This window comes from Papio anubis, chromosome 7, assembly GCF_008728515.1.
Source record: "Papio anubis isolate 15944 chromosome 7, Panubis1.0, whole genome shotgun sequence".
NCBI lineage: Eukaryota > Metazoa > Chordata > Mammalia > Primates > Cercopithecidae > Papio > Papio anubis.
Window position 1 is genome coordinate 117,215,765 of NC_044982.1, and position 24,038 is coordinate 117,239,802.

At 35.7% G+C, this 24,038-nt stretch overlaps 1 protein-coding gene across 12 annotated transcripts in view; it reads left to right on the plus strand.

Moving 5' to 3' along the window:
* Positions 1 to 24,038, plus strand: part of MYO9A (myosin IXA) — a 301,131-nt gene that overhangs the window by 225,248 nt on the left and 51,845 nt on the right. For all 12 annotated transcript variants that reach the window (XM_031669215.1, XM_021941798.1, XM_031669218.1 and 9 more), the window contains 6 exons: positions 4,150 to 4,292; positions 7,323 to 7,546; positions 8,043 to 8,159; positions 9,616 to 9,807; positions 12,345 to 12,392; positions 23,457 to 23,568. In XM_031669215.1, coding sequence (XP_031525075.1) covers positions 4,150 to 4,292; positions 7,323 to 7,546; positions 8,043 to 8,159; positions 9,616 to 9,807; positions 12,345 to 12,392; positions 23,457 to 23,568 — 836 coding nt within the window. The remainder of the gene's footprint in view (positions 1 to 4,149; positions 4,293 to 7,322; positions 7,547 to 8,042; positions 8,160 to 9,615; positions 9,808 to 12,344; positions 12,393 to 23,456; positions 23,569 to 24,038) is intronic.

A 24,038-nucleotide genomic window follows, 5' to 3' on the forward strand; every position in this document is an offset into this window, starting at 1 on the left:
CTATAGTTAAGTACTGAGCTTTTTTAAAAAACCGGAATTGATAGGCCACTTTTGAAATTAAGCTTATTTACCAGTTTTTCAAGAAATGGTAAGTACCTACTGTTTATAGGCACATAGTAGTTCAGATATGTATTGAAGAGAAGAGAAGAAAAATTTCCCTCAACCCTCATAAGTTCATGGTTGGGACAGAATCCTGTAACAAAAGACAGATTAACAAGAGAAAAATACGCAAGTTAGTGCATATAGTATATGCACGTCATACAGAGGAAAAGTAACTCAAAACAGTGGTTTAGGAATCTGACTTATATATTGTCTTCAACAATGAACAATAAATTTTAGAGAAGTGACAAGACAAAGATAAGCAGTTTCAGGCTTCCAAAGGTGACAAAACTGTGGGATGGTAAATTTATGGGGAAACTAATGGAGTAAAGTTAGTAGATTCCTCTGATGTCATTTTTAGCTGATAAAGGTCTACACTGTCTCCAGTGATTAACTTCTGTCCTTGTTGGTAGAGAGGGAAGAAAGAACACCTTTACAAATTTATATCCTGCTTTTAGGGGAACAGTAGGGTAGAGAGCTTTTCTGCATCTACTTCTTAATTGCCTTTAGCTTAAAAATATTTATCTCAGAGAGGAATACTTTGGGGTGGCACATACTGGTTCCTTTCAATATAATGAGCTTTATCTCCCTCTATACTTAGCAGTATGATTTGGGGAAAGTCTCCAAATCGTTATATGACTTATGGTATTTTGTTGTAAAAGAGGCTGAGACTAAATAAGATTTAGTGTTACTTAGATGAGACTAAATAGATGCAAGCTTTGGACTTGGATTCTGTTCTGAGGTAAGTATTTTAGAAATGGAACCAAAAAGAACTTTCGGGAGATAATTCTTTTCTCTTTAAGAGAGCTTATGGAATTTTTATTTTTCAAATAAATATCTTTGTCCCTCATTATGTTGTATAAGCATTTGGGCCTCACTGAAAACTTATAAGATTATGTTGAAATTTTTCTGGTTCATAACCATATTAAAGACCACTTTTTCACTGACTGTAGAGGTATAATTTAAGGTAACCCAAATCCAGAGCAGATAATACTGGAAATCAAATATTGAGAAATAAGATATAACACAGTAGAAGAACATACATCTGGAAATAATAGATTATGTATATTTAATTTCCACATCCTCCCCCACAATTACTAAAATGACAAAATCTACAAAGGACTGTTCTCCCCTTCAAAAAAACTCAGAAGTGAAGACAACTGCAATAAAACTATGGAATCCAAAAAATAAATGGACTTTAAATTTTAAATATGTTAATACATACGAGAAAGCCAAATCCTAATCCAGCTGAGTAAAGCTGAGAAAGATACATCTAACTGGTTGACCTTCCCTAATTATAGCAGAACAAGAAATTTATTATCTGGAAAGTATAAAACAGAGTATCTCTGGATCTGGAGTTTACTAGGTAAAATTGAGGGCTGGGGCACATATTTGGAACATAGGGATTTAATGACTGTTTACTTACAGAATGTTAAGATTTCCCAGCCTTCTTCATTTCCCATACCCTCTGAGCAAATGGTTCAAAGAGTTTACTATCAGGAGCTCTCCCTGCAAAGTCAACCAACCAGATAACCCTATAAGGAAGACCATACTTTAGCAGCCCCACCAAGGCACATTAGAGCTTCCAAGCAGCCTTTTTTTTTTTTTTTTTTAACCCTACTTTAAATATTAATCACATACCACTGATCACCATACATTTGAGGAAATACCTTATATTGAAACCAAAACTAACAGATAAAATACAACTTGGAAGAAATCAACTATGCAGGGAATAGAACACTTCAAGATAGACAACTATAACTATCAACAGACCTTCTGCATAACAAATACAATTGTATTCATGAACCCAAATGGTGCGTGAAAGAGAAACGTTCATAATAAAAAGAGCTTTTGAAAATTAAAAATATGATAACATAAATGAGCAACTCAAGAATCAGAAGGAAAGTTGAGGACATATCTCAGAACGTTGAGCAAAAAATGAAGAAATGGAAGAGATGGAAATATTAGAAGCTCCATTCAGGAGATCCAGTGACCCAATGGTAGGAACTTTGGAAAGATAGAGCCAAGAAAATGGAGGATAAATTATTAATAAAATAATTCGGCCAAATTTTACGGAACTGAAGGACATGATTTTCCAGATTCGAAGATGCCACTGAGTGCCCAACGTAATGAATGAAAACAGACCCATACCAAAAGACATGTTATGAAACAAAAGAGACAAAAGGAATCTCTGTTATGATGAAAGTAGCTTTTCAAATAACAACTGCACAGCAAGCAATGAGGGAAACCACTCCAAATTGGAGCAAGTTAGAAGGCTCTGGGAGAGATTTTTTTCAATAAGATGAAACTGAGAAAGTACCTAATATATTTGAATGTATTGAGAGTTGATAGAAATGGGGAAACACGTGGAGGTGAATTGTATATAGAAAATGAGCAAAAGAAAAATCAGTTTTCATGAGCAAATTTTAAAAATCCTCTAGAATAAAGTAGATCGTTTAGGGAATTACATCCCTTAACTGAATATTATTTACATAATAAAAATAAATACTGAGTATTATTAAAAGTAAATACTGAATATTGATCTAACTAAAATTACAGTATAATTCTTTCGGGAGCACATGTTTGTGGTGGGGTTAGGACTGGAATGGTGGAACATGCCTAATCATTATCTGTGGCCATGAGTATGATAGTTACAGAAGCACGTTAAATATCAGAAGAATTAGTTAAAGCAATTCAAAAGTGTTGCCTCTAGGGAGCAGAAAATGGGGTGAGCATGGCGGAGAGATACTGTTGTTTTTAGTAAGTCATGTAGAACAATTTCTCTTTTTAATGTATAAATGTATGAGTTTAGTAATAAGCTTTTTAAAAAAAAATAAAAAAAGGAAAAGAAGAAGGAAGAAAGAAAGAGCATGGGCTTCAAAACCAGATAGACTTGATTTTAACTTCCATCTCCATCGGACCTCTAAGCCTTAGTTTGCTCATGTGTAAAGTAAGGATAATAATACCTGTTTATCACAGTAGTTGTGAAAATTAGAAATATCATATGTAAAGCATAGTGCTTGTCACCTAGTACATACTCAAAAATTTTTAATTGAATGAACAGACAAATAAATAGATAAATGAATATACAAATAAACCTCCAACTATGAGGTCAGTAACTACATGCCATTGTTATTGCAAGGTACTTCTTTGATGTATATTATGAAAGCGTATATAAGCACTAAGAAGAGGCAATACAATATAATAGATGTGGTTCTGAATTTTTCACTCACTGTGAAACTTTCGGAAAGTTACCTCATATTTAAGTCTCCAGTTTTTCATCTGTGTCATATTTATACTAGTTTGTTAAAAGCAAAGTTGTTACTATCACCTGGTCTTTAAGAAAAAAGATAAAAGAAAAATTGATATTATAATTAAATTTTGTAAGCACTGTGCCTGGAGCATGATACAAGTTCAAATAAGTGACTGTTATTAATAATACTAATAACTCATGAATATAAAATAGTGACATTAAAGCTTTTATTATATACTGGTGAGTGGAAAGATTTAAAATTCTGTGTGCATCATAACAGTGATGTAAAACTTGCCATACTTATGGATGAAGACTGGAAGGAAATGACAAAAAAAGGTAAACTAATGTTTTTTAGAGTGGTAGGATTATTAGTGATTTCTTTAAAAAGTATTTTCTTTGTTGTTAAATTGTGTATATACTGAATCCAAGCTGGATGGGGGACAAGAATGAAAAGAAACCAGTTTGGGAATTAGAAAACTTGAGTTAGAATTCTAGCTCCACTGCTCTGTGGCTGTTTTATTTTAGAAAAATTATTTAACTTCTCTGGGTTTTGTTATTTCTATATTCAAGATGTTTCCTCATCTGGATATAGAAATAACAAAACCCAGAGAAGTTAAATAATTTTTCATCTTCCAGGTGAAGTTTAAATGCAAAAGTAAAGATAAATATACTTAATTTAAATGTGAAGCTTAAATGAGCTAATATACATAGAAGGTTTGTAAAGCTTAAAGTGATATATACAAATATTACCACTGAGATATTCTAATTTCCATTTTTACCTTTATTTCTTTAAACAGACCTCAGAGAGCTAAGATGAGATTCTGGGCCAAAGGGAAACAAGGGGAGAAGAAGACGACTAGAGTGAAGCCTACTACCCAGTCAGAGGTTTCACCAGTCTTCACAGGCGCAGATGTGATTCCAGCTCATCAGTTTCCAGATGGTAAAAGTGACAAAAGAGTGGAGCTTATGTTCATAATTTCTGTTCACTCTTTCCGAAAGTTTGCTATTCCTGTAGTATTCATAATGTCAATTCTGTTGGCTGGATGTTCTAATGAGATAGGACCAGCATTGTTAAATCCTTCCTTAACTAAAAAATAAAGTTACATTTTTCCTACAATAGAAGTTCCCAAAAAATGTGTCACAAAACAGTGAAGCAGCAACCACCTCAAAAATGACTGTGTATCATAGGTTAGTCTTAGTTTTCTAAACTGTAAAAATGTAGCCATTATTCATTCATTTAACCTATGTATTACTGGTTATAGCTAATAGCAGCTAATATTTGAGTGCTTATTGCATGCAAGGCACTGTAGTAAGCATGTTACGGTTATTAAGTCAGTTGCTCCTCACAACAGTTTTTTGAGAGTTGGTATACTTATTATTCCCAATTTATGGATGAGAAAACTCAGGCACAGGAAGTTTTTTTATTAGGCCAGGCACAATGGTTCACACCTGTAATCCCAGCACTTTGGGAGACTGAGGTGGGCAGATCACATGAGTCCAGGAATTCAACACCAGCCTGAGCACATAGTGAAACCCCATCTCTACAAAAAATATAAAATTTAGCCAGGCATGGAGGCGTGTGCCTGTAGTCCCAGCTACTTGGGAGGCTGAGGTAGGAGGATCACTTGAGTCTGGGAAGTTGAGGCTACAGTGAGCTGTGACCACACCACTGCACTTCAGCCTGGGAGACAGAGTGAGACCCTGTCTCAAATAAATAAAAAAGAAAAGTTATTTATGAATGTACAGATGGTAACTGGAAGAGCTAAGAGTTGAATCCAGGCAGTCCTGCTCCAGAGTCCACAGTCTTAACCACTGTGTTGTATATTAAGTACTTGCTATATTTCAGTATCTAGCAGATGCCTGGCACTTTATAATAGTTCTTATTTTTCAATTTTAGAGACAAGGTCTCACTGTGTTGCTTAGGCTGGAGTGGTGTGATCATAGCTCACTGTAATCTCTAACTTCTGGGCTCAATCTGTCCTCCCATCTCAGCCTCTCAGAGTGCTGGGATTACAGCCATCAGCCACCATGCCCAGTCCCATAGCTCTTATTTTAACTTTCTGGGCATGCAGCATAACACATTTGAGAAGTACTCAACAGTTAGTTCATCTTTCAGAAAACTGACCTTTCTAAATGGGAAAATTACTTATTCTCCATGTTATCCTAATGTTAGAAGATTACCCCTTCTTCTCAAGCCTTTTCTCAGGTATGCCTGAGAGTTGTTAGCTACTATGTAAAGATACCAACTATCTTCAACAGGGGTATACATCCAAGGTGGGTGTATGGTAATGTGGGTGAAATACCAGCATTGACTAAAATAGAAAGAGGTCCTCGGAAGAAAGTCTAAGGCAGGATAGAACAGACCCAGTTAAAATAAGAAACCAAAATCTTCCCATATCTGGGATAAAATAGAGGAAACAAGGAGGAAAAATCATCAAGCTTCCCAGAGGGATGGATGGGCTTGAGCTCTCTATGCCAGAGGAAAAAATGGTGGAAAAGTAGTTAGACCCCTGTTTTTGTATCTTACGGCTTTGCTTCTACCAGTTGACAAATGGATGTGGATAAAACCAATAACAAGTTAAATGAATACTACAGGTTTGGGAAACTGGGAATTCCCTGCTATTGAGTGACTAAAGTGATCAATTTCATCTGGTTGACAGTCATCATTCGAAGTTTTTTATTTCCCACAATTATATATTCTTTGCTGCTCATTCTTGAGAAAGAAGTATAAAGTCTAATTGAAAATTCATATTATAAGCAAACTTTGTTGTGTGTTTGCTTCATAATGACACATGTATAAAAGTTAGGATTATAGCTTTTTATTTGTATTTGGAAAAAATGTATTAAGGTAGCCCTTGTTTTTAATGCTAATATGGGATTATGGATAATTTCTTTAATAAATGTTTATTTTATTAATAAGAAAGATACTGACTTTGCTAAATAAAATAATTAGATACTTAATATATCTAAGCTGTATAACAGAATTAAAATCAGTTGATATATGTTTGAATATAGTTATATCCTATATCTTTATATTCTTGACTCTCATGTCATAGTTGAGATTGGGTTTGTCTCAATTCCTGCCTGAGGTGGTATTTAGCATGTAGGAGGCTACTTTTTTCCTTTATTGGTAAAGTTAGTTTAGATGGAATCAGGATATACCATTGGACAGAAGGTAAAGAGCATACACGTTGGGAAGACAAGCATGTGAAATGAGAGGAGGCCAACATTCTCATCAAGCTCCAGATAGGACTTTGGCAAATCTGGTCTAGTTCTAAATTGTAATGGGCTACATGGAATCTAATTTCTCTGTTGTAAACATTTGCAGAGAAAAATTATAGAGAAAATAAATTGACAGTTATGTGGGGGATGTTTAAGAAAATCCTAAATGCTGAAGAGACCCAAGCAGAAGTAAGCCAGTTGAGTTACTTGACTCCCTAACAGGTTGCCAGCAATCACCAAATGTTATCACAGAAGTATTCAGGACTTTAGACTGTAGTAAAGAAATAATAATAATTATCAAACTCCACTAGTTTGTTGGACTTGTATATAGCTACACATGTTGTTTCAAACGTGTAGCAAAGCTATGACTTTGTTAACAGTGAGTATTTAATATGCTAGTATGGTTGTATATTCTCTTCTTTTCTTTGGGACTGAGGTCTTTGGGATCTAACTTGGTGTCCTGCAAAGCATTTCTATCCAGGTTTTTAATATCAGACCTCAGCTTCTTGGGAGATAGGATATCATTTCCCTTCGAAAAATGGTAATTTTTAAATACATTTTCTGTACAAATGTGCCATCTGGATTTATTGCGTAGCTGCCTGACTTCAAACATTAATGTTACTTTGCTTTTCATATATTTGCATGTTTCCTTCAGTGACTTACTAAAGGAACCTTAAAAAGAAGGATGTGAAGATTATCAATATATTTACTAAATGTGTCCTTTCGGGTCTTCCATCTTGAATTGTAGAATTAGCTCAATATCACCCAACACCTCCTTTGAGCCCAGAACTGTCTGGCAGTTGCCGGAAGGAGTTCAAAGAGAACAAAGAACCTTCTCCAAAGGCTAAGCGCAAGCGAAGTGTGAAGATTAGCAACGTGGCTTTGGATTCTATGCATTGGCAAAATGACTCTGTCCAGATCATAGCAAGTGTCAGTGATTTAAAAAGCATGGATGAATTTCTTCTGAAAAAGGTACACTTTATTTGCCAAGTTAGACCCCTTAGCAGCTCTGTCTATGAAATACTTGTGTATATCAGGATATATCCTCTAGATATCAAAATTGCATAGGCTTCCATGCTTTAGATGGTCTGTTCTTTACCAGAAAGGTGCAAATAATAGGATATGCATTAGTCAGACTGGGTAGACAGGATTTAAGGTTGTAGGCTTTAGTAGTGACTTTAATTTTACTAAAATTGTCCCAGTTCATATGGGAAGGTGCAACTTGTTGCACGTGAGAGTTTTCTTGTAACAGAACTATAGAATCATACAATGTTAGAAGGGACCTTAGAAATCATGGAGTAGTAATTATAGTTTGACTATCTAGTCATACTTTTACCTGAGTCCTATAATAGCCTGTGACTTGCACTTTGAGGACAGTCATTGTGGAAGAGACAATACATGGCTACTGTTGTATTTACTTCTTTTCAATTAGTTGATTGTGTACCAAAACTGGTTTTGTGGTTCCCAGATGAATGACCTAGATAATGAAGACAGCAAGAAGGATACACTAGTGGATGTTGTATTTAAAAAAGCCCTGAAGGAATTTCGGCAGAATATCTTCAGCTTTTATTCATCTGCATTGGCGGTGAGTTGGACTATGTTAGGAGATATTTAGTAGTTCAGCATATGAAAAATTTGACAGTGCTGTGGAAGATAATACAAAAGCCATGATTCACAAGAGATTTCTCCAGTTCCTTGTTTTTGTTTTAGGGATAGACAAGGAAAAATGTACTGAATGGTTTCAGATTAAAAGCTTACTTGAATTTCCTTGAGTAGCTTTTTCCCACCTTACAGCTGTTTTTTTTCCGTCTTTTAAGATACTGACTTCAGATGTCCTGGGTATGATTCTGTTTTTCCCTGTGACTTTTCATAATCCTTTTAGCTGTATTGCTAGGCTATAATGTCTAATTTTCCTGTGTGAGGAATGCATTATATGTTTTCTTTTAATGGAATTAGGGCAGTTAGTTTATGGTCACTGATTTCTACTTATCAGTTTATATCACTTTGATATTTACCTTATACTTTCACATGATATTGGTCATGTTTTAGAACATTTATTTTTGGTGTGTGCAATTAATGCTTTGGTCTAGAGAAGCATTCGTGTTTACGAATTATCATATTCTGTAAAATAATTCATATTTTATTGGCTTTTCATTGTTCAATATATTCACTGTGAAGAGAAAAATCAGGAAAACTTCTAAATTTATACTCTACTTGGCTGGGCACAGTGGCTCAAGCCTGTAATCCCAGCACTTTGGGTGTCTGAGGCGGGTGGATCATGAGGTCAGGAGTTTGAGACCAGCCTGGGCAATATGGTGAAACCCCGTCTCTACTGAAAATACAAAAATTAGCTGGGTATGGTGGTGTACACCTGTAATCCCAGCTACTGGGGAGGCTGAGGCAGGAGAATGGATTGAATCTATTCAGTGGCTTGAGGTGGAGGTTACAGTGAGCCAAGATCATGCCACTGGACTCCAACCTGGGTGACAGAGCAAGACTCTGTCTCAAAAAAAAGAAAAAAAAAAAAAAAAATTCCGGATCTTATTTAAATAAAAGAAATTCTATTTCAGTTTCTTGCAAATAATATGATGTTACTCTGGGCATGTCACTCTTCTTTGGAAAAATAAATTGGTTACTTAATATATCCTTAGGCAACAATTCAAGTATTCATTCTTTCAATTTTAGAGTAGAACCATCTAAACAAGGTTCATTTCTGGGGAGGTAAGTAATTAAGAGGGATGCAAATAAGCTTTATAGCTACATAAAATTAAAAAGTCACATTTAGAAGAGAAATTCTCGAGACTTCCTCAAATTATTACAGTTCGGTTTTTTACTAAAATTTAACATGTTTTATTCTGCATTCATCCCATACTAGAATGGGAGTTTACAAATGCCACAGGATCTCATGGGCATGCTCATTAGAAATTGTATCAGGATCCTCATCTTTATTCTAAATACTACCCCATTACAAGTGTAACCGTTCCTCTATATTTAAAGAGTTTCTTTATAAAACCATACGTTTCTTTTCTTATTGCTTATAGATGGATGATGGGAAAAGCATACGGTATAAAGACCTCTATGCACTATTTGAACAGATTCTGGAAAAGACAATGAGGCTGGAGCAGCGGGATTTACTGGGTGAATCTCCAGTGAGAGTTTGGGTCAACACTTTTAAAGTGTTTTTAGATGAATATATGAATGAATTCAAGACTTCAGATTACACAGCTACAAAGGTAAATGTGATATATTTTGATCACTAAAAGGATTTAATTATGAATTCTTTTTAAGAGCATTTGGGACCTCTTGTATTTGAGAAAAACATTACAGGGAACATGTCAGCTTAGCGCCACTTTAGATCCTCCAAACTTAATTCTGTCTTACAATTTATCAGACCATATTTTCTAAACCATCTGCAATCAATACATTGTTCACTGAGTTAAAATATAGTGTTCTGCCCTCAAGATTATACTCTTAGCTTTAATAGGGATCGGGGTGGGGCGCTGGCTCGTGCCTGTAATCCTAGCACTTTGGGAGGCCTTGGTGGGCAGATAACTTGAAGTTAGGAGCTCGAGACCAGCCTGGCCAACATGGCAAAAACCCGTCTCTAGTAAATACACAAAAATTAGCTGGGCATGATGGCAGGCGCCTGTAATTTCAGCTACTCAGGAGGCTGAAGCAGGATAATCACTTGAACCCAGGAGGCAGAGGTTGTAGTTAGCCAAGGTCACGCCACTGCACTCCACCCTGGGTGGCAAAGCGAGACTCTGTCTCAAAAAAAAAAAAAAAAAAAAAAAGATCAGTATCTGAATTTACTTTTGAAAAATTATAGTTAAAGATGTGATTCATTGTATTACCCAGTGGCCTCTTTATAAAAACCTACAAATTATATTTATTCTTGAATTAAGTTTTAGGAAAATATGTGTTTTGGGAAGTCTATATAATAATAATAACCTTTTTATTTTGAGTGCCTATTATAGCATGAGAATTGTACTCGGTGTTGTATATTTTATTTAATTCTTGCTTCAGCCTTATTAAATAATTTTTATAAAATCCATATTACAGAAGAGACATCAGGCTTAGATAAAGTTATCAATGTGTTTCTTTTCAGTACCCCAGATGAAATAATTAGATACCTGTTCGCATCAAGAATACCATCAATATTTTATATTATATTCCATTTTATTTTTAGTTATTCTACCTTATATGTATTTAGATTTCCAAAACCTCTTCAATCCCATTTTTGAAGTTGTCAGATATAAAAAAGTTCTGGAAAGTTCTTCAGTTCCAGATCTAGGTTAAGGTATTTATTTTATACTGAAGAAGAGTCTTACTAGGCTTGTACTGCCTTTGTTTTTAAGTTAAAAGGTTGGGTTTAGATTGTTCTGTACTGGCTGGGCACAGTGGCTCACGCCTGTAATCCCAGCGCTTTGGGAGGCCTAGATGGGTGGATCACGAGATTGGGAGTTCAAGATCAGCCTGGCCAACATGGTAAAACCCCGTCTCTACTGAAAACTACAAAAATTAGCCAAGCGTGGTGGCAGACACCTGTGGTTCCGGCTACTCAGGAGGCTGAGGCAGAAGAGTCGCTTGAACCCGGGAGGTGGAGGTTGCAGTGAGCCACGATCGTGTCACTGGACTTCAGCCTGGGTGACAAGGCGAGACTCTGTCTCAGAAAAAAAAAAAAAAAAAAAGATTGTTCTGTACTATGGTTATCAGGAAATGTCATATGTAAAAGAGTTTTTCCATGTCCCAAAGGTTACCTTTTTGTATATATATTTAGCTCCATGGTAGTTTTCTAGAGCTAAAATATGGGAAGTAAAATCTTTAAAACAATCGGCTGAGTGCAGTGGCTCACGCCTGTAATCCCAGCATTTTGGGAGGCTGAGGCGGGGGGATCACAAGGTCAGGAGTTCAAGATCAGACTGGCCAACATAGTGAAACCCTATCTCTACTAAAAATACAAAAATTAGCCAGGTGTGGTGGTGCGCACCTGTAGTCCCAGCTACTCGGGAGACTGAGGCAGGAGAATTGCTTCAACTCGGGAGGCAGAGGTTGTGGTGAGCCAAGATTGCACCACTGCCCTCCAGCCTGGGCAACAGAGCGAGACTCCGTCTCAAAAAAAAAAAACGAAAAGAAAAAAATCAGCTGGGCGTGGTGGCTCAAGCTTGTAATCCCAGCACTTTGGGAGGCCGAGCAGGTGGATCACGAGGTCAGGGGTTTGAGACCAGCCGGGCCAACATGGTGAAACCCCGTCTCTACAAAAAATATAAAAATAGCCAGGTGTGGTAGTGTGTGCCTGTAATCCCAGCTACTCGGGAGGCTGAGGCAGGAGAATCACCTGAATCTGGGAAGCAGAGAGCCTAGACTGCACCATTGCACTCCAAGCTGGGCGACAGAGCAAGACTCCGTCTCAAAAAAAAAATCAATTAATGATCAATTAATTAATGATTAAATAATAAAATAATTTATTTATAAAATAAAATAATCATTTAAATTAATATGGTGGTGGCTTCTGGGCAGAACTGAGGTTTAAAAAAGAATAATCTCTAAAGTGTCCTTCCGTTCTGTTGCTGTTATTGGCAATTATGTTTTATCAGATTTTAAATTTTTTCTCACATTTGCTTATTAGCACTGCACAGTACCTCTTGGAGAATAAAGAAATAACTATTGTGTTACCTGTTGAGCAAGTACCTCAACATTTGCAATGAAGTAAGAAAGTATGTTAGTCTTTGTTATCACAATTTCTGTATTTCTCCTGTCCCCCTGTCAGGTGCCAAAAACAGAAAGAAAGAAAAGAAGGAAAAAAGAAACGGATTTGGTAAGTTATAATCTGTTTTTTAAATTAAAAAAGTAATTTTCAGATCAGTTGTCTGAGGTATATCATACAATATTTATGTGGATATATTTATGAAATAAGTTTATCAGGTACCTAGGCAATAATCATATTTATACCTTTACAAAAATTTAGAATGATTAGATGTGACTGGACTTGTTATCAATGATAGCTGGCCAGGCGCGGTAGCTCAAGCTTGTAATCCCAGCACTTTGGGAGGCTGAGGCAGGTGAATCACCTGAGGTCAGGAGTTCGAGACCAGCCTGGCCAACATGGTGAAACCCTATCTCTACTAAAAATACAAAAAAAAATTAGCCAGGTGTGGTAGTGGGTGCCTGTAATCCCAGCTACTCGGGAGGCTGAGACAGGAGAATCACTTGAACCCGGGAGGCAGAGGTTGCAGTGAGCCGAGATTGTGCCACTGCACTCCAGCCTGGGTGACAGAGTGAGACTCTGTCTCAAAAAAAGAAAGAGAAAAAAAAGTACAAGAGCTAAACACTGTATAGAAAGCTGCTATTTGTATATGTTTTTAAAAATTTTAGTATCTGCAGTCACACACAGACATATACACACATATAAAATATCTGGGAGTATACTGATAGCAGTGATTATTTCTATGAAGAGGAACTAGACAGATTGGATACAGAGATAGGAAAAATACTTATTTTGCTTTGTGTTCCTTTTGGTCAGGGGTTTCTATTATATCCATTCAGAATGAAGTAATTTTTAAATTGACATATTTTACATATTTTAGGGGTACATGTGAGTATTTGTTACATGAATAAAATGTATAATGATCAAGTCAGGGTATTTGGGGAACATATCACCTTGAGCATCATTTCTGTGTGTTGGGAACATTTCAAGTCCTCTCTTCTGCCTACAGAATAATTTTTAATGAAAATTTTAATGAAAACAACTTTAATGTTAGAGTTTAGTAGAGGAAAATAATGTTTGTGTGATTTATAATTAGAGGAGTATCTGTGAGAGAAGATGTTATTATCTGGGAATATTTGAGATAACATAGAATAAGGCCATATTATGAAACTAGGATGGACGAACCGTGAGTTGAGGTATTTTTTTTTCCTTCCCCCCTTGGTTTTTTTTAAGTTAGTTGATTATTTACTTAATTTCTTAAGAAAAAAAATGACTGCCAATCTTCTTGTGCCAGTATGGTTTGATACAGGCGATGGTGTCAATCAGGATTAATGACATTCTTGGTCTAGTTCTGTTTTATCAGCATAATTTTTTAAAATTTCGAACTAAAGTTTTTTCAGTTGAGAAAGTCACATAAACATAATTTAAAATTATATACATTATAAAGTAGACCTCTTCCCTAGCCCTTCTTCCCAGAGATACTGTTACCAGTTTTTTGGTGGTATTCCAGAAATACAGTGTCCCTATAAAATCATTTATATATAAATCATTTATATATAAATGATTATATATATTTTATACACATACATATTACACATATATTCCTCCTCTGTTTTCAGGATATTCTGAGTGGAATTATGTTGTTACTTTGTTTATAGTAGATTTATTTATTACTCATTTTAATTTCTTTAAATTTTTTATGCTACTGGGGTTTTTTGTCCTTAGATAAATTATTTACATTTTTTTTTTTTTTTTTTTTTTACTTTTTTCCATTCCTTTCTTGTTTCTTTCTTCTTTTTGAGACAGGATCTCACTCTTGTTACCTAAGCTGGAGTGCAGTGGTACGATGACGGCTCACTGCAGCCTCACAACCTAGCCAGGCTCAAGTGACCCTCCCACCTCAGTGTCCCGAGTAGTGCACCACCATGCCTAGCTAACTTTATTGTATTTTTCTGTAGAGATGGGGTTTCACCATGGTGCCCAGGCTGGTCTCAAACTCCTGGGCTCAAGCAGTCCACCTACCTCAACCTCCCGAAGTACTGGGTGGTGTGAGCCACCATACCTGTCAATTTATACCTTTTTTCCAGTACATTTTCTTTCTTTCTTTCTTTCTTTCTTTTTTTAAGACTAGGTCTCGCTCTGTTGCCCAACCTGAAGTGCAGCAGTGTGATTGACATATCACTGCAGCCTCAACCTCTTGGGCTCAAGCAGTCCTCCCATCTTAGCCTCCTGGGTGGCTGGGACCACACACACATCTATCATGCCTAGCTAAATGTTTTTTCATTTTTTGTAGAGATAGGGTCTCACCATGTTGCCCAGTCTGGTCTCAAATTCCTGGGCTCACGTGATTCTCGTGCCCCAGCCTCCCATAGTGCTGGGATTACAGGCATGAGCCACCACACCTGGCCTAGTTTGTTTATTATTTCATTTTTTTCCTACAAAAATATTTAATCATTCTTGAATTTATTTTAGTCTCAAGATCGAGTTATGGACCAAGGCACCAAGGGATCATGCTTTTTTTCTTTAATAGTATAATAGTATATCAGTTGTCTGCCCACTGTTTAATGATATATTTCTTTTTCACTGGTTTGAAATACCATTTTTATAGTACAGTTGGTCCAGCACATCCATGGGTTCAACCAACAATGAATCCAAAATACTTAGAAAAAGAAATTCCACAAAGTTCCAAAAAGCAAACTTGAATTTGCTGTCCATTGAGTGAATCCACAGAAATGAAATGATGTATAGGCATTGTATTAGGCATTGTAAGTAATCTAGATATAAAGTATATGGAAGGATGTGCAGATATGTCTAAATAATATGCAAATACTGTGCCATTTTATATAAGGGACTTCAGCATCTGCAGTTTGGTATCTGCAGGGGGTTGCTGGAACTAATTCCCCACAGCTTCTGAGAGACAACTGTATATACTCACATCTTAATGTATTTGGATTTAATTTTTTAGTCTCTCTTTTTATTCATTAATGTGTTTATTCTTATATCAGTACCAAATCTCTTAAATTACTTTTATTTTATCAAATATATATGTACATGTATGCCCCTATATACACATGACTCTAAAAAGTCTTAAAAGCTATTTTTGCATATTTTCCAGCTTAAATATTTTGCATATTCCAGCTTAAATAGAAACAATTACTATTCCTTAAATATATCATTTTTTTAAATTGTGTTTGCTCAGTTCTTTGTGTTCATCTCAAGCATTCCCTCCTCTATGAAACCTTTTTTCCTATGGAACCATTTAATTGCTCCTTTCTTTGTGCTTCCACTGTGCTTTGGAACTTTTACCACCTTTTTTTTTTTTTTTTTTTTTTTTTTTTACCACTTTTACCGTGAAAGTAATACATACTTTCAAAATCACTGCTCCAGGTCTCAATTTCTTGATAACCATCTTAGCTTGCAGGACAGTAAAAAGGACAAGAGAGCCCATAATGTTAGGCATCACTTGAAAGTGTCACTCATCACCTATGTTCACATTTCATTATTCAGAGCTACTTATGCAGCCATTTATAGATGCAAAAGAAGCTGAGAAGTAAAGTTTAGATAGATTATCACGTGCCCAGATAGGGCTTGGGAAATCTGTATTTAAGGAAGAAAGAAAGAATGGATGTTAGTAGGCAGTTAGCATTCTTTTCCACAACAACTGGTTCATGCCAGTTCCTGACACATAGTAAGCATTTATAAATGTTTAGTTGAATGAGTAAATGTTGAATGACTTGAAAGGCTTTCATGGTCCCCGCTACACTGCTGTCCAGCCTTATTTTTCACTACTCTCTACCAACTTGTTCTAGCAGCCATAATCGTCTCACTGTCCTGGATCAGTTCTTTTTGTTTCATTTTGGTTTTACCTTCCTTCCCTTCCCTCCTCTCCCCTTCTTTTTGTTTGACAAAATATAATTGCAGCGTTACAGAAAAGTTGCAAGAGAAGTACAAATAAACTGTATCCCTTAACCCAGATTTATTTAGATTCCACCATTTGCCCCAGTATCATTCCTTTATAACAAGAAATTTGTTATACTTGTTATGCCTTTTTAATCTCTTTTAATCAAGAACAGTTCCTTAGCCTTTTTAGTTTCCATGACATTGGCATTGTTGAAGAACATAGGTCAGTTATTTTATAACATGTTTTTCCATTTGAGTTTGTCTTATATTTCCTCATGATTAGATTCAGGTTACACATTTTTGGCATGAAACACCACAGAAGAAATGCCATGATTTTTCATTGTGTGATATCAGGAGATATATGATATCTCTTTGTCCTATTGTGGTTGATATCTGCAAGGATATTTCACAAAACTCAGCAAAGTTACTATTTTCCCTTATAATTATTACCTTCTGGGGATATACTTCAGACCATGTAAATAAATATCCTTTTATTCCTCAAACTCTTATTAGTGTTGTTATTCCTTGATGATTCTTGACCGAATCAATTGCTGTGATGGTTGCTCAATAGTGATTTTTTAAAATTCCATCATTCATTCTACATTTATTAGTTGAATTTTTGCTCTAAAGACAAGCATTCCCTTTTTATTTATTTAGCTCAAAGGAAGTCCCACTGGACAAATTTGTGATAGAGCATCAAACTAAATGAGAGTAAAACTATTGAATAAAAGAAGAATTCCTTAGCCTGCACTGATATAATTTATTTTTACAGTGTTTTTTCTAATAGATATATTTTTACCATTCAAACTTTTTTTAAATTATATATACTGAGAAGTCTAACTCCAACCCACAACCTTTGTCTTCTAGTGGTAAATTTTTGTTTGTTATTTAACTTTCTAGCGTTTCTTTCTCCAGTATAAACTTTCTCACATAAAACATAGCATGTTATATAATAACAGCATAGTATTCTTTTGTGCCTTGCTTTTATCGTTGAACAATGTATTCAGAAGACCCTTCTTTATCTATGGTAGACAGAATTCTAAAGATGTTCCCTCCAAGGTTCTTGTCACCTGGTTATTTATTCACACATAATCTGGGTACTGCTGCGAAGGGACTTCGCAAATAGAATTAAGATTGCTAATTAACTCACTTTAACATAACAGTTTATTTTGGATTATGCAGATGAGCCCAATGTAACCACATAGGCCCTTAAAAGCTGAAGAAGAAGGCAGAAGAGTCAGTCAGAGAGATGAGGTAGAAGATGATGTGGGAGACATAGGTAGAAGAAGTCAGAGAAATACGAGCATGAGAAGGACTCAATCCTCTTTTGCTGTCTATGAAGATGGAGAAAGGAGGGTGTTGAGCAAGGGAATGTGAGTGGCCTCTAGACACTGAGAAAAACTACCAGCTAATAGCAAGGAAATAGGACCTCAGTCCAACAACCACATGGAACTGAATTCTACCAACAACCTGAATGAGATTGGAAGCAGATTGTTCCGCAGAGCATCCAGAAGGGCACACACCCTTGTCGATATCTGATTTTAGCTTGGTGAGACTAAAAGTCTCTGACTCTGAGAAGTGTCAGACTTCTAGCTTACTGAACTGTGAGATAACAAATGATAGGTGTTATTTTAAGCCACTGAATTTATGGTAATTTGTGGCAGCAGCAGTAGAAAACTAATACAATAGCTATACACAGAAATCTATTTCACAACTGGCTACCATTCCTTACTGTACTATTAGGCTGCTTCTAGTCTTCTGCCATTACAAAGAGTGACACAATGAATAACCATGTGTGTATGTGTTTGTGATGGACTCCTAGAATTGAAATTACTGGGTCATAGGGTGAATGCATTTATTTTCATAAATATTGCTTCATTTCTCTGATAGAGGTAGTCTCATTTTGTAGTTTGTATCTCTACACAGTTTTTATTTGCTTTTCTCATACTATCAGTGAGATTGAGTATCTTTTCTTATGCTTAAGTACCATTTACTTTTTTTTTTTTTTTAACTGCAGTCTGTATGTTTTTGTTCATTACCCATTTTCCTTTTGGTTTTGGTCTTTTCCATCTCAATTTGTAGCAGCTCTGTGCATTAGAGAGATTACCCTTCGTAATATAAGTTCAAAGTATGTTTTCCTGGTTTGTCAGTCTTTTCACTTGGCTTATTATATTTTTTTGCCATGTGGAAGATTTTTAAGAAATTAAACTTATGAATCTTTTTTTTTTCATAGCTTCTAAATTTTGAGTCATAGTTAAGACTTTCGTCACTACAGGGTTATAAAGGAATTCTCAGTGTTTTCTTTTAGTGGTCACATTTTTTACTTTTAAATTCCAGTCTTTATGGAATTGTCCTGGGGTACAGTGTAAGATATGAATCTAATTTTGCCTCTTATCAGTGGCTACCAACATCATTTATTTTATTTATTTTTTTATTTTTTATTTTTTTGAGATGGAGTCTCGCTGTCGCCCAGGCTGGAGTGCAGTGGCCGGATCTCAGCTCACTGCGAGCTCCGCCTCCCGGATTTACGCCATTCTCCTGCCTCAGCCTCCCCAGTAGCTGGGACTACAGGTGCCCTCCACCTCACCGGCTAGTTTTTTTGTATTTTTTTGTAGAGACGGGGTTTCACCGTGTTAGCCAGGATGGTCTCGATCGCCTGACCTCGTGATCCGCCCGTCTCAGCCTCCCAAAGTGCTTGAGCCACCGCGCACGGCAACATCATTTATTTTAAAGTTCATCTTTACTCATCAACTTTGAGATGTCACCTTTTTTATATTCTAAATTTCCCATTATGCTTGGATTTTTTTTTTTTTTTTTTTTTTTACAGAATCTCGCTCTGTCACCAAGGCTGGAGTGCAGTGGTGCGATCTCAGCTCACCACTACTTCCGCCTCCCGGGTTCAAGCGATTCTCCTGCCTCAGCCTCCTGAGTAGCTGGGACCACAGGTGTGTGTGCCACCACGCCCGGCTAATTTTTGTATTTTTAGTAGAGACAGAGTTTCACCATGTTGGTCAGGCTGGTCTCAAATTCCTGACCTTGTGATCCACCCACCTCGACCTCCCAAGTGAGCCACTGCGCCTGGCCTGCTTGGATCTTTTTTATCCTGTTTCGTTAGTTGATCCAAATAGTCGTGAGCCATTCCAACTATTTGATTGTCTAGTTTGAGCAGAAAAAAGATCTATTAGTACTTCTATTTCTACTACCTTATATTTATAAATTAATGTAGAGAGAACTGACATCTTCATTATTTTGAATATTTTCCTCTGATTAAGTCTATTTTTGTGTCCTTCAAGAGGGTTTTAAAGTGTTTCATATATAGGTTTAAAAAAAAATCTTCATGTTACATACATACATTTATTTATTTAAGAGATGGGGTCTCACTGTGTTGCCCAGACCAACCTCAAACTCCTGAGCTCAAGTGATCCTCCCACCTTACCCTCCCTCGTAGCTCAGACTACAGGCACACACCACCACGCCCAGTCATGTTACACTTACTGTTGAATGTTTTATCTCAGCTCGGATAATCACTATAGTTAACAGTATCCTGTATATCCTTTTGTACTAGATCATTAATAAACATATATCGTCTATATAAACTCGAGACTACGTCTAGTTTATATATGATCCAGTGTTTCAAAGTGCAGTCTACAGTAGTTTCTGGTAGACTTTTAGGGATTTTATGGTATCACAACTGTTTTCATAATAATAAAACATCATTTTCCTTTTTCATTGAGTTGACACAAAAGCAAACATGGGTAAAACTGCCGTCAACATGAATCAAGGCAGTGCCTGCAAACTTTGTTAATGGGCGTTATAATTTTTTACAGTCACACACTTATAGTTTAAGAAAAATAGAGAAGCTTTACTTAAGAAGGTGAAATAATAAAAATGTTAATTGCATTAAATTTTGATTCTTGAATTCACATCTCTTTAATATTCTGTGTAATGAAATGGGAAAGATGCAAAACCACAATATGATGGTTGTCTCAAGAAATTACTTGTACAATTAGATTGCAGTCTGATCTAGTAGCATTTTTTAAAATTGAGATAAATTCATATAAGAAAATTTAACCATTTAGCCATTTTGACTATGTAAAGTGTACAATTTAGTGGGTTTTAGTATATTCACTATGTTAAGCAATCATTACCACTTTATAGTTTGAGAACATTATCCCAAAAAGAAACTGTACTTTCTGAACACTCACTCAATCCCTCTTCTCTCTTCCTCCTAGCCCCTCACAACCACCAGCTACTTTCTGTCCCTATGGATTTGCCTATTCTGAACATTTCATATTGACTTAAAAAGTCATATATATGGCCTTTTGTGTCTGCCTTCTCTCACTTAGCATAATGTTTTCAAGGTTCATCCGTGTTGTAACATGTGTCAGTACATCATTCCTTTGTAAGGCTAAACATTCTGTTGTATGCATATATAACATTTTATATATCTGTTTATTAATTGAAGGATATTTCAGTTGTTTCTGCTTTTTGTTTGAATAATGCTTCCATGAGAATTCATGAACAAGTTTTTGTGGCAACATGTTTCTAGCCACTTTTTTCATAGAACATTATTTTTACTTAAACTATTCATTAAGATTTTGGCATGAGCAGTTATCCTGTCACTTCAAGGAAAACAGCTGACGATACTTATTACCAGTGATGAAACTTGTGAATTCAAGCAAAACTTCAAATTTTGGAAAACTTGTGTCTGCCAAGTTTTCTAATGAGGTCAGTGATAAAGTTAAGGACTATGACTTTCTACTAGTGTATAATGAAATGTGTCAACATTTGGAAGTTTAATTTAGTGAATCAGTATATTCCAAATGATCAACACGTACCACTATAAAATCATGTATAGGTAAAATGTCCAAATACAAAATAGACCAGTTGGTATTGTAAACCAGCTTTCTTGAGGTAAATTTACTTAACACAGATTTATCCCTTTTTGTGTGTACAATTCAGTGATTTCAGTAAATTCACAGTTTTCCCATCATCTCAATCCAATTTTAGAAAAATCCCAAAAGGATTTTCATGCCAGTTTACAATCACTGCTCTTTACTAGCCTCAGGCACTACTACTCTCTGTTTCTATAGTCTTGCCTTTTCTGGATATTTCATGTAAATAGAATCATACACTGTGGTTTTTGCATGTGGCTTTTTAGCATAATGTTTTTGAAGTTCATCTGTATCATTGTGTTTATCGTAGTTAAGTCTTCTTTAATGCTAAATAGAATTCCATTGCATGGATATGTCATGTTTTATTTATCTTTTTTATCAGTTGGTAGACATTTGAGTTGCTTTGTATTTTTGGCTACCATGAGTAATGCCACTATGAACAGTTGCGTACAGGTTTTTTTTTGTGGACGTACATTTTCAGTTATCTTGTGTATAAACCTGAGAGTGGAATTTCTGGGTCAAATGGCAACTCTATGCTTCCAGTTTTCAGAAACTTCCATGCTGTTTTCCAAGTGACTGAACCACTTTACAATCCCACCTGCAGTACCTGAGGGTTGTAGTCTGTCTACATTCTTACCAACATTTGCTATTATCTACCTTTTTTGTTATAGCCATTCTGGTAGGTATGAAGTAGCATCTCATTGTGGTTTTAGTTTGCATTTCTTTGATAACTAATGATGTTGAACATCTTTTCATGTGCCCATTGGCCATTTGAACTGCTTCTTTGATGAATCATCTATTCAGTATTTTGCCCATTTTTGAGTTAGATTGCCTTATTATTGGGTTGTAACATTTCTTTATATATTCTGAGTAGAAGTCATTTATCAGATATATGATTTGCAAATGTTTTCTCTGAGTCTGTGGTTTATCTTTTTTTCTTGATGATGTCTTTGAAGGTTGAAGTTTTAAATTTTAATTAAGTCCAAAACAATAGATTTTACTGTCATAGGACATGAAGGGTTCATTGGTTATGGTTTTTTACTTAACTTTTAAGTTACCATTTGTAAAGTTTTGGTGCCGTATTGCTATCTGAAAGGACTGTTAAAATATTACTCCACTGACTCAGAAGAGTGAGGGGGGTTGGGAAGGGGATGGCTGATGAGAGATTACTTAATGGGTACAATACACGTTATTTGAGTGGTTGATACCCTAAAAGCCCTGACTTCACCACTATGCAACCTATGCATGTAACAAAATTACATTTGTACCACATACATTTATACAAATAAAAAAATTTTAATTAAAAATATATTCCTTCATTTTCCACTTTCATATCTGTATTAAGCTAGATTTTCTTCGTATATTTCAAACTGAACTGCATATTGCAAACTGAACTGCATATTGCAACAGATTGAGTGCAGAAGTAGATGTGAGAATCCAGGTGTCTTTTATTAATTCAGACATTAAAGAAATTTACAGAAATGTAAAACAATACCCCTTTTGCCACTAATTTTTTTTTTTTACTTTAAAGATATAGTTGTTTTTAATTAAAATGCTATGTTCATGTGTAATACCTTTATTGTTAATTTAAAATAAATTAATGTATATATACTTTAAATTTTTTTCAGCTTTAATTGCTAGCATAGTAAATATCAACAGATGTAACTCATGTAAACAAAAGCTCTCTGAGGTCATCAGTAATTTTCAACTGTAAAAATTTCCTGAGATTACAAAAAATATATATATTTTAGCTGGGAGCAGTGGTTCATGCCGATAATCCCAGCACTTTGGGAGTCTGAGGCAGTCGGATAACTTGAGATCAGGAGTTCAAGACCAGCCTGGCCAACATGGTGAAACACTGTCACTAATAAAAAAATCCAGTGTTTATATAAACTATCCAGACACAGTGGCAGGTGCCTATAATCCCAGCTATTTGGGAGGCAAAAGCAGGAGAATTGCCTGAACCCGGGAGGCGGAGGCTGCAGTGAGCTGATAGCACCATTGCACTCCAGCCTGGGCAACATAGCAAGACTAAGTCTCAAAAAAAAAAATGAAAAAAACAAAAAAGTCAAAAAAAGAAAACATACTTTGAGAACTGCTGCTTTTAATGTAACATTAGAGTCATACAAGATAGCTGTTACATGTCTGTTGTGTTGTTTTCTGTTTTTCATATAATTTGGTCATGTTTATCTAGATTGTTAGCTTTTGGAAAGCAGGAAAAATATATTTTATTTTTATGTTATTTCTCAAAAGATCATACTTGTCCCTCTAGAATTAGTGCCTAGTGAAGACTTAACAAGAGATTGAAGGATTTCCCACCATGTTAGGGCAGCATTTACTGTTTTGGCTTTAATATAAGTAGCTAAATTTTCTCATTCAGGTGGAAGAACACAATGGTCACATCTTTAAAGCCACCCAATATAGCATCCCTACATACTGTGAATACTGTTCTTCTTTGATATGGATAATGGACCGAGCCTCTGTTTGCAAATGTAAGTATGAGAGATCTTTGAGGAATATTTTTAACCACTGACATTTCTATTTCCTTGAGTTGTCTTATTATCCTTTAGCATAAAGGAGTTATTTACACTACCTAAATTTTTAGCCTCATCTCTTGCTATACTCTCTTCACCTATTCTTTGTATCTAAACCAGACATTTTGATGTTATTTGGTCACTGAGAGCCTTGTACATGTAATTCACTCTGTCTAAAATGGTCTTCTCCCAGATTTTAGTATGACTTCATATTTCAATTACTTCATGCCTACACTCAAATCTCACCTTCTCAGAGAGCTCTCTTTTCTACCCCCAGTTTAAATGCTACCCTGTCCCCAAATTCTCTATTCTTTTTTTTTGAGATGATGTTGCTCCATCGCCCAGGCTGGAGTGCAGTGGCATAATCTCAGCTCACTGCAACCTCTGCTTCCCGGGTTCAAGCGATTCTCCCTGCCTCAGCCTCCCAA